This window comes from Tachyglossus aculeatus, chromosome 14 (assembly GCF_015852505.1).
Source record: "Tachyglossus aculeatus isolate mTacAcu1 chromosome 14, mTacAcu1.pri, whole genome shotgun sequence".
NCBI lineage: Eukaryota > Metazoa > Chordata > Mammalia > Monotremata > Tachyglossidae > Tachyglossus > Tachyglossus aculeatus.
In genome coordinates this window covers 12,969,506-12,981,578 of record NC_052079.1, presented here as the reverse complement: position 1 = coordinate 12,981,578, position 12,073 = coordinate 12,969,506, and the positions used below count along the sequence as shown (strand labels likewise).

General features: G+C 41.7%; 1 protein-coding gene across 3 annotated transcripts in view; it reads right to left on the bottom strand.

Moving 5' to 3' along the window:
• NPAS3 (neuronal PAS domain protein 3) overlaps window positions 1-12,073 on the bottom strand; it is a 686,751-nt gene that overhangs the window by 472,680 nt on the left and 201,998 nt on the right. For 2 of the 3 annotated variants that reach the window (XM_038756404.1, XM_038756403.1), the window contains exon 2: window positions 4,629-4,863. The exons of the other annotated variant lie outside the window; for it this stretch is intronic. In XM_038756404.1, coding sequence (XP_038612332.1) covers window positions 4,629-4,675 — 47 coding nt within the window. In that variant the 5' untranslated portion in view covers window positions 4,676-4,863. The remainder of the gene's footprint in view (window positions 1-4,628; window positions 4,864-12,073) is intronic. 3 annotated transcript variants of the gene reach the window in all.

Sequence of the window (12,073 nt, the reverse complement as noted above, 5' to 3'; positions counted from 1 at the left end):
GACTGGTAGGACAAGGAGTGGGGGCTGAAGATCATCCCATCACCAGTCCTCTCCTACCACTCACCTGTATCCCCAAATTCCTGACTGTGAGAGAGCTGAGTGAAGCAGAGCCACATCAGCAATGTGCCCAAGAAAGCACTTGTCCCAGAATTGAACATGCTAATGGCCCCATCAATTATCTCCATCAATGAGCCCTACTCACTGATGGGGGTTTAGCTCTTGTTAATGGGAGTGACAGGCAGGGTACACACATAAGCGATTAGTACTCACTGGACAAGGAGATTGGCCCAGGGATAGTCAGTGTGGGGATAGGGAAGGCTCTTTGACAGGTGCTAATTAGTTAATCAATGGCATTCATTGAGCACTTACTGTATCCAGAGCACTGCACCAAGTACTTGGGAGAGTACGGTACATCAGACTTGGTAGACATGTTTCCTGATCAGAAGGCACTTACAGCTGGAGAGAGGCTCCAATATCATCTTGTGCAGTTATTCATCCCTCGCCTCCCAGCCCCAAAGCACTTATGTACAAAGATGTAATTTATTTATTTACATTAATTTCTGTCTCCTCCTCTAGAATGGAAGCTTGCTATGGGCAGGGACTGTCTTTTACACTGTTATATCGTACTCTCCCAAGTGCTTAGTACAGTGCCCTGCACGCAGTAAGCACTCAATAAACCCAACTGACCGATTGACCAACTGACTAACTTCAAGTGGGTGCTTTTGCAATGTCCAGAAGCCCTTGGCCCATTACAGGGCGTTGACACTCTGTGAGTGGGACGGGGATTGTGTCCTATCTGATTATGTTGCATCTAGCATAGAATAAATGCTTAATAAATACCATAATTAAAAAAGCATCCTATTAGGCGTCCAAATACGGAGGACTGTAGAAGGTGCTTGACAGCCTACGATAATAGTAACGAATACAGTCCCTGAAGTTGAGTTCAGAGAAATCAGGTCCTGACCTTCCAGCCTGCTGCAAGAGGCACAGAACCCTCAGCGTGTAGCGCTCCTAACCTCTGGAGCTCAACAGAAAACGGGAGCAGATGGAACCCTGACAGACCAGGCACCGGGTTTCTTCCATTGGCATACGGCTAGTTGGTGTACAGATCTGAAACCGGGCGAAAAAGAGCTCAAGGAGCGAGGAGTCATCATGGGAAAGCGAAAAAGAGTGCCCTTAGCAGGAATCTGCATCTCCCAGCTCCTCTGGCCGGGCTTCCCTGAAGGCCTCTAGACAGAGCAAATTTGATTCAAGCCCAAATGAGAACTTGGTTCCTGTGAACTTCGGTGAAGACCCAGAACATCTCGACAATAAATAATCTGAACCCTCGAACATTGTTCCATGACCCCTTGACACAGTAACAGAACACTGTGCAAAAACACTTCAATATTTTGAACCTAACAAATCTCCCAGGCCACTGACAACTCGAGAGTATTTATAACAGCAGAGATAGAGAGAAAGAAGCAGAATTTCACTGAAAAGCACAGTTCACTCCAATCAAGGGGTTTAAGGCTTAATTTGCAAAGCAAACGTTAAGACTGAAGATCGAGGGGGGATTTTATTCCCCCCCTCTGGTTCTCTACTTGTCTTTTTGCTGAAATCAGTGATCTCCCATCCCTGCAACTTGAATTATATTCTGATTGCAGCTATCTTGACAGAGACCCCGGCTTCCCTCATCAGAGTCTTGCCTCACTTGATTTCTTCCCTACTGGCTTGTGAGAAACATAAGAAACTTCAATTCTTAATCACTTCAGATCTCGGAGTTTTTGAAGATACTGAGACTGAGCCTATGACCTTGGGGATTACTTGCTGAAAGAGAATAGTTCAGTTCTATTATTTAACTCCCAAAGACCTTCCCTTGACTTTTCCCTCTGTCTCTCTGCCAAAGGAACCTAAAGGAATGGCTTCCAGTCCCTTGTGCACCTTCCTAGGATTTCCCTGTATCACACTTCACAGCTCAACATGCCACTTTTTCCCCCACAGCAGGCAGTGCTCTGCCTGCAGATCCTCTCAAGTGATCTAAGTTGGAATTCAAGAACTTGTCATCCAAATTCCAAGTAATCTTCTGCCTGTCCAGGGATTCTACCACATTTCACTTTTATCTCACCTAGATATTAGGTCCCGATAGTCACAAATAGAGCATCTGTTTCCTCAAATCATTGGCTCAGTGGGTGGCAAAAGCCAAAATGGTCAGTTGTTCTGAGGGCAGAGCCCTATAATAGGCAACTGGGAGAGTGCATTAGAAATAAAAGATGTGGCTCCTGCCTTTAAAGAGTTTACAGTTTGATGGAAAATAATCATTAATAATCAAAATAACAATCAGAGCTCAGTGTAGGCAGGGATCTTTTCTACCAACTCGGTACCATTGTGCTTTCCCAAGTGCTTAGTTCAGTGTTCTATACACAATAAGCACTCAAATATGATTAACTTGATATTGGTCCCTAAACTTTCACCTACCAAACAGTAAAAATCATGTCCTGTGTGCCACGCTACACAACTTCCAATCCAAGGGGTTTATCCCTGTGCATGCCCCACAATGGTGATGTTCTTAATTATTGGAACAAATGCAACATTTTAACATTCCAGTTAGGTCTCAAGGTCAGTGATGGTTGGTGTGTTGAAGAACTGTAGCCATATCTTTTAAGAATCCTTCCTTCGTCCATGATGAGGAGTCAACTTTACTCTTTTGGTATGTTGTGTTTGGGTGGGAAATTCCAAAGAGCCTCACAAATGTATAGAAGCCCCTGGTCGGACTTCAGGACATTGTCACCTCAGCATGTCACTGGCTATATCATTGTCCAACAATTCCAAAAGCGCCCTAAACTTGTCCTTTATGCTATTGCATCCTCTTTTAAGTGTCCTTCCCACCAGGACCAGGAGATGCCATGGGGTATTTGACAATTCATCACTCTTCAGTCCTGGAATCACTCCCTCTTTAAACAGCTGCTAAAAGTACCTGAAGCTGCAATGGTTGTCTGGTAGAAGCGCCCAAACACTGGTCACATTAATAACAACAATTGAGGTGCCTTGCCTTGTGCTTTGAAGCTGCAAAACCCTTTGCAAGAGTTTTTGTTCTTCAGGGTTTCACATTCAGCCACCTGGATGGTTTGAGTTCTACTGTGAGATTCAGTGGTTATATTAATTAGAGCAACTAGCACCACAGTGATTTCAGCCCCAAGCAACAGAAATAAAATAGTCCCTCATCAATCAATCAATTGTATTTATTGAGCTCTTACTGTGTGCAGAGCACTGTACTAAGCGCTTGCGAAGTACAAGTTGGCAACATACAGAGACAGTCCCTACCCAACAGTGGGCTCACGTCTCTATACAATCAAGTAGTGAGTAAGGTGCTACTCTTAGATCTTAGTTGCATCCAAGACGTCTGCCTCATCTCATCATAGAAATCTTAGACCATCATAGACTCATGCCTGCCCTCCTGTCTGGAACTCCTGCCTATATCATATCCTATGTTCAAAGGCCTTCTACAATCACATTTCCTCAAGGTTGTCTTCCCCAATTCAGTTCTAATCTTCCCACCCTATTTCTCCCCCTACTCCCACTTCAATACTTTTGCACTGTAGTCTTTACTGTAAGCACCTGGGTGCTTATTTCCTTTCCCTCCTCCCAATAGCACTTATGTTCCTACCTTTAAATTCTTTTTCTTCCCCCTACCTGTAATTGATCTTAATGCCTGTCCCCCATGCCCACCTCATTTTACATTTTTATATACTGTACTCTCCCAAGTGCTTAGTACGGTGCTCTGCACACAGTAAGCACTCAATAAATTTGATTGATTGAGGGCAGAGTGTGTGTCTACTAATTCTACTGTACTCTCCCAATAATAATAATGATGGTATTTGTTAAGTGCTTACTATGTGCCAAGCACTGTTCTAAGTAAGCACTCAGGAATTATTACTGACTACACAAATCATGTTGGCAATTGCATGACTATACTGAGGGCATTGGTTGGACAGGAGTAGGTGATTGCTGCTTAGAGTTCCCACCCCAAAGTGACCCAATATAGTTTTTTTTCCCCCTTATTTCAACAATGATGCCGATCGTGCACTGGAAGCAAATACCATTAAATGAATGTTTGACTTTCCCCTGACACTCAGTTTGTCAGATGACACTGTCACAATGTGATTCTTCTCAGAATCAACCAATTAATGGTATTTATTTAACACTTACTGTATGCAGAGCACTGTACTAAGTCCTTGGGGGAAGTACAATACTAGAGTTGGTGGATGCAATCCCTGCCCACAAAACATTTACCGTCTACAGGGGAAGACAGACCTTGAAACAAATAACAGACATGGGAAATAGTAGAGTATAAGGATATTTATCTAAGTGCCATGGGGCTGGGGTGAATATTGAAGTGCTTATGGGGCACACAGGCAAGGGCAGAGTCAATATAGAGGGGAGGATGAATAGGAGAAATGAGAGCTTAGAGAGGGCCTAGAACCCTATAGAATCTCTCTCTTCTCAGTGCCATGATCCATAGTGGGGGTATATACACTACTGATTGTAGTATAGCATTTTCATTTTAGACGTAGGTATAGGGTCAGGAGACAGGTTTCTAAGCAAGTTTGAAACAAACTACTTTCTGATTGCAAATTCTACACTCTGACCTTATGCTCAGATGAGGGAAGGCCATCTCTTTCTGGAAGCTGTCCATCAGGAAATCTTGTTTTACTCCATGCTGCGATGTCAAGGCCGGATCTAGCTAGCTCACATGCATCAAGGGCTGGTCTTTGTTGGGCAACCGCTATTCCCATAGACATGGGTTCCAATGATCCATGAGGCATTGGTTATTTTCTCTGTGGCTGGTAGATCTCTCATTGCTGTGGCAGTCCTCAGTTGAGCCTAGTTTGGAAAGCAAATTTGAGGGACACATTCTCTGGTCTCTTCCCTCCCACTGAGGCTGAGCAGTAAGTCCCAAATTAAAACTCCCAAGAATGCCACTGAATGGCACTGCTGCTGCTTGTTCACTGGGTGAAAATATCCTGGGCCCCAAACCTAAGAATGTGTTTTGTCTGGACTCCAGATTTTGGAAATAGACCAACTTAACACAATTCTTTTCCTCATTTGTAATTTGGTGTTAGAACACTTTAAACATGTTATGGCTCCAAGGCAGTGATTTCAGTCATTTCAGGAGATGAATTCATCTCTCATTTAAGAGATAAATGAATCAGAAAAAATAAAAAAAATCGTAGGATGAAGAGCAAGGGAGAATTACTCTAAGAAAAAATGAAAACCTGTACTTGAATACTGGGAAAAATCTATTTAAAGCCTAAAGTGTTACTGATTTTTTTCATACCTAATTGGAAATAGGATTTTATGGAAAGTCGAAGCACAAACACAGCCAAAACAATTCCTTTCCCATTTTTGTCATTACAGAGGGCTTGTTTTAGTGATCACACACTACATTTTGCTTTGGCCATTTAATTGTAAATTGTTTTTTGTTAGCAATCTTATTAAAAAGATGTAATCACCAGTTCCCCCCCAAAAAAAACCTGAGGAATATAACACCTTATTAGGAATAACTCAGCACAATCTTCCCAACTAATGTTTCAAAGGGGGATGGTCACAAATTTCCTCCTGCAATTTCCCCAAGGCTTCTTTCCAAAGGGCCCAAAGGATGTGAGAGAATTGATTGTTTCCCAATATGAAACACTGCACTATGGATTCAGGTGGCATTTAAGAGGATGTAAATGATGTGTATCAAGTAAATGGAGTCTGTTGCACATTTTAAAGATCATTTAAAGGTGTAGGAGATTGCAATGCCACTTCACTCAATGTGAGGCATAGGAACAGAATGACTCTCACAAGGGGAACTGGAGGAAAAAAGCTAGATCTCTATGAACTGTTCATCTAAGCCCCTGATGGAATACACATATTATCATTCCAAATTTTAGACTTGCCCCAAACCCATTTGAAAGACAAGGTAACAGCCAGACACAGAAATCAGAACCTCCCCGCAACCCTTGCCTTCCCTAGTTTCCAAGAAATCATCTTCTATCTTCACTCCAGCAACTAGCAGATTGACTCACTGGAATTGAAAACCCTTGCTTTGGCATCACATGCTTCACTAAATGTCTAAGACATAATGAAATGTCCAGACCACCTATAACATTTTCAGGGATACTTTTTCAAAATGGAACACTTCCTCCTACACGTCTTCTTTTTTGCTTCTCTATTAACGTTGTTGTCTCATATCTTTCTTGCCGTATCCTCCACAGTAAAACAATTCTAAACTCCTGAGGTGCCAATATTGTTTCTTAGGGTAGACCTTCCCCCTGCATGACGTCAACATCAGAATCTGAGCAAGCAGATGCAGTAACTTCAGGCACGGCAAAGGCAGCCACAGTAGTCCTGTCCAAATACTTGTTATTTGAACTGGTCCTTTGACCCACAGGGTACTATCCTAGGGCTCCTCTGTGCATTTTCTAAACTCAGCAACTGACACCATGTGACAGGACGAGGTGTCAACATTCCCGTTGTATGATGCTCTTTCCCATTGTGAAAATAATTTGGAAGTGTCCAATTCTGTGTTTCTAAATTCATATTCATATAGTCTTCAGGTCAAGCCCTATGGTGAGGCCACTGTGCAATCCCAGATTTGACACAATATCATACTGCTGGCCAGTGCATCAATCTTAGCTCACAAATGAATGTACATGGAGAAAACAAATTCTATGGAAATATTAAGCCTACTCCTTCCATCCCAAAATACCAGAAATACCTTCCAACAGTGCAAATTAACGCCCAAGAGAATGGAGTTCTAATGATTTATATTGTATCCCCCTCTTGATTGTAAGCCCGTTGTGGGCAGGGAATGTATCTACCAACTCTTACATTGTACTATCCCGGGTGCTTAGTACAGTGCTGTTCACACAGTAAGAGCTCAATAGATATGACTGATTGATTACTGTGTGCTGTTCAATTTCTATTTTCTAAAGTCTGAAACTACAAAGGATACCAGCCATGGAATGGAGGACAAGTTTATAATTTATTTATATTAATGTCTGTTTCCCGCCCTAGGCTGTAAGTTCCTTGTGGGGAGGGAACGTGACAACCAGTTCTGTTGTATTGTACTGTCCCAAGTGCTCAACAGAGTGCCCTGCACAAAGTAAGCACTCAATAAACACCATGACCCTTTCAAGACACTGTGCGTTTTAATAGGTAACATTCCTGAGTACTTCAGGAAGAAGAGGAGCATCCTAAACTGAATGAGACTTAGGCCCTTCTTACCTCATTGGAAAGATTTAATTGCGTCAGACCTGTGAGTGTGTGAAAACTGCTCAAGCATCAAGGGAACATGTCCACCAACTCTGTTATGTTGTACTCTCCCAAGCGCTTAGCAGAGTTCCCTGCACCCTGTGAATGCTCAATAAATGTGACTAATAGGGTGCCCATTTTTTGAGGGCCTCCGTAGCTATGCTACCTTTTGGGCCAAGGGACTGTCTCTATATGTTGCCAATTTGTACTTCCCAAGCGCTTAGTACAGTGCTCTGCACATAGTAAGCACTCAATAAATACGATTGATGATGATGATACCTGCCTTTAGGGATGCTCATTGGTGGATCTGAGAAAAACAAGGTCAAGAAAACCCCAATGTTAATGAACTTGTGTGTTTTTCCTTAAGATAACTCGATGGCTAAGGATTCTCCCCACCCTCCCAAGCTATCTCTTATCAAATATCACTCTGGGTGCACACACTACCACTGAACTGTCATCATGCCCTCCCCCTTCACCGCTAACGAAGGATGGTCAGGAGGTAGGGAGCGGGGTTTACCCAGCCTAAGCTGCTTAACTAAAGTATTCAAGTGCCTGACTAAATGGCTCTAAATTAAAGAAAAAAATACTAAAAAAGTTAAAGATAAGGAGCAGTCACCATTACTCGGCTCTACATTACAAAAACGTTATAAATGGTGAATTTATACAATACCATAATGGGGGTAAAATGATGTCACCTCATAGGAATTCCACACACAGAAATCTCAGTGTCCCTGAGGGTGACATTATTATGACCTTAATTCGATGAGATTTCTTTATTTTACAATTCAGTAAAGATGAATGTGGGAGGAAGAGGTGCCACTTATTAAAATAACAAACATCTTGGAAGAACAGATTTATCATGAGCCAAAAAGTTAATTGCTTGTTACATTCTCTTAAGGAAAGATGTGGACCTTTTTTTCACCAGCTCTAGGGATGAGATGAATTTAAACAACCATTTGTTGAGTTTTTACTTCTTTTTTTAAAAAAAAACCCACAACAAATCACTTCGTTCATACAGCTGAGAAAACATCGTATCAAGGACAAGGAAATGTGCTTTCAGGTGACAAATTCTTGCTACCATTTCAGCAGTGTACTATATCACTAATAAATATTTTGCAGAACAGAAGCATTTGGAGCAATTCCAGCTCATGGTTATGTGATAATTTTCTCTGGTAGGGGAGGGTCAGTAATCAAATCACAAAATTATGCAAATAGGTTCTGTCAGTTTACACCCAGGAAAAATATCTTTGACTATCAGAAATTGTAAGGAGAATTAAGCCTTGCCCTAACTGCAGAATCATTCTAGAGACTCAAGCCTCAATTTGTCAGGAGAAGTGAATTCCTTCAAGGAATTTTCCATGCCACATATGTAATTCACCACCTGTTCTCAGACTGCCCTCCCTTTGACCTGCTCCCACGCTCCTCCTTCTGCAGTCCCTTAGGTCAATTCCTCCAACATCTATTAATCCAGGTTCTTCCCTTAGCTGCTCAAATCCAGTTTTGGGTTTCACTCCCCATTTTGCTTGGTCTGAAATCCCATGCCACGTGTCCCCTCCATTAGGGAAGCGACTCGAACCAAAAGGTCTCTGAGCATGCTACCTTTGAAACAGTTCAATCAAAGAATTTCTGACACATTTCTCCTTGCTGACTAAAGCAAAGATTTAGACTTTGCAATGAATGATAACTACAGTAATAACAGCATTTGTTAAGCACTATGTGCCAAGCACTGTATTGAGCAGTGGGATAGATACAAGATAGGCTGTACAGTCCCACACAGGCACCACAGTCTTAGGGAGAGGGAGGGAGAACAAGTACATAATTCCCATTTTTAGGGATGAGGAAACTGAAGCATTGGGAAATCAAGTGCCTTACCCAAGGTCACACAGCAGGAAAGTGACAGACCCAGGATGAGAACACAGGCCTTCCTGTGCTCCTTCCGCTCTGCTTCCCTAGCATCTGGATCCAGGGGTGGACCAAGTGTCCTGGGGCCCTGAGCCAACAGATGCTGGTTGAAACTTTTGGGGTTCCTTCCTTTTAGCTGTGCAGCTCCACCTTTGAAAGTCAAATATTTCTAGAACCACTCTAGTCTCAGATGAGTTCCCCAAACTTAGATCACAGGTCCTGGAAGAGCAGGCACCACCCTGGGTGTAGGCCCTGAGCCCTTCTACTTCCCTTACCATAAGGACTTGGGACTTTAAATGACCTCTCTCATCCCTCTTGTCCCCCTGCACAGTTTTGAGGCACAACATTGCGACAATGCAATGTTGTGATGGCATGATGCCATAGAGAAGGGGCACCGAAATTGGTATTCTCCCTCACGGCCCCGACTGCTCTCTCGCACTATGATGCTGGTAGTGTGAGAAATACAATTGAAGGCCATTAAAAAAAGAATCATCACTTTGTCTTAGAGTGGGGCAGGAACAGAGGAAGTCACACACTTATTCCAGCTACTAATGTATATTTAGCAAAAAAAATTTTGACCAAAATGATCAAAACACCTCTCAGAGCATGTAATACTCACACAACTAGAAGACAAATTCAAAAGGTACACCATGGAGAAACACATTCTGCTAATCACTGTCAAAATAACATGCGTCTTTGAATACTACCATGTGCTTCTAAAGCATCAGAAGTGAAGGTTAAAAAAAACCACGCTTTTATAAAACCAAAAGATGCAAAAGTTACAAATCGGCCAGTGAATAAAAGCACACTTTAAGTGTAAAAATACAATACTCCTCTGGAATTCTTTGAGGTAAAACATATACTGTAATTATTTCTTATACTCAGCATGACACCACTGGGTGCTAAATATTCATTCTTGGAATAAATCTGAATCCAAAACGATTCATCTTTTTTCAAAAGGCTGACATGCTACATAAACAAAGTGTGTGTGTATGCATGTGTGTGTATATGTGTATATATATATATATATATATCTTTTTATATAAACAATACAATAAGCAAACTTTGATTTATTATGTAATTTATCTCTTTCTATCTCTCTACTGCTCATAATTCAGATCCACATAGGGCAGTTCACATACCATTAATATTTCCAGAACAGTTTGACTTTAAGGCTATGATCATTTTTAAATGTTTTAAAATGTATACCATCTATCATTAGTTTACAGTGGTGACGCTCGGGTTATTACAGTGAAAGTTGTGTCAGCAGTTCCATTATATGCTCTTATTTCCAAGAGTTCATAACTTGGATGTGAAAACTAGTTTCTTCCTGGATGAAGGTTGGCATGATAGATCCAAGATGGGGAGCAATTTTTTAAAAACTTAAAAAAAAATCCACCAATGTTGGTTTCACTTTATTTCTAAAGCCCTTTAGCACTACATAGAAAAAATGCAGAAGAGTTTTAGATGATTTTCAAGGGTTCCTAAATTTGAGACACTGACTGTTAGGATACATTTCATCAGATTCTAATTCCATTCACTCATTTGTATTTGAGTGCTTAGTGTGCAAAGCATTATACTAAGTGCTTGGGAAAGTACAATATAACATGAACAGACACATTCCCTGCCCACAGTGAGCTTACAGTCTAGAGGACAAGCTTACAGTCAAGTCCATACTATAGATGATACTCAAGCAAAGGGGGGGGGAACACAAATGCGCACACACATTTCCAAACACCGTGTTGTTTTGAAAAATGAATGTTCAAACATGAATACTTTAACTAAAAACAGTCCAGCATTTTTCCTTGGGATCCATTGGGCACTCCTAAAACTTGTGAATCACTGGTAGGAGTGGTGGGGGTGGAGGAAGGGTGTCAGTCAGCCAAATGGCTTATGACACCTGTGTTTCCATTATGTGTTTAATTGGGGACTCTCCTTTGAATAGCGATAAACTCAATCAAGGACAGTGGTTTCCAGATAAGAACCCAGCCTTCTCCTTGCCAATGCTTTATAAAGCTAGCCTTTACAGCTGTCCTAAATCCACTTTTAAAACCAGGAAGAAAAAAAAAAGGACACACCTTTTGCCCAGACAGTTTTTCAAGTAAGAAAGAGTAATTTGTAGTATGGCACTCTTTATCTACAACAAACTGCGAAGGCAAGTTGGAAAAAAAAACAATAAGAATTTGAGTAGCTATTTCCTGCTGCTTTGTGACTGGGGCATTCTCAACCTCAATTTCAACCAAACAGTTAGGTAGTTAGCAGGTGGGCTATGGTACTGCTTCGTCATGCAAGACCCCCAATTGGCCTAAAAGCAAGAATGATTGACAGCTGAAGCCCCAGGATACTATGGGCCCGGCCCACCCACCTCTACCTTGCCTGACCTTACAATGGCCTTGAGGCTAATCACACCAACAGGGGCCTGAGGATTGAGGATGGAAAAATATTACTCCTGGCAATCAGGTCAACTGGGTTTTGCTAAAAGGGCTCACCAGAGGAGATTTGTAGTACAGGGATTATCTACCCCTCAAGTTAGATACGGGGGTTCTGGCTTATTTCATCTGAACCTGGCCTAAAACTCACTGAAGAATTCAGCTGGCAAAGACATGCTTTGTGACTGTCCGTTTTCAAAGCACAGAAACTCAATAGGATGGAGATAACACTACTCCTGAAATGCTTCAAACTGCATCACTTTACAAACAGACCTAAACACAATCAGTAACCATATTGCACAGAACAAAAAAATGAAAAAATATTCCAGAACTCCCCTTTGTTTTTATATTTTCCTACTACTCTCTTACAGCAGGATAACTAACCAGCTGCTGTACGCTGAGCTGAAACCAGGAAACTGAAGACAAGGGGGAGCTGAAGTCTGCAGTAAAACAAAGTCTTAGGC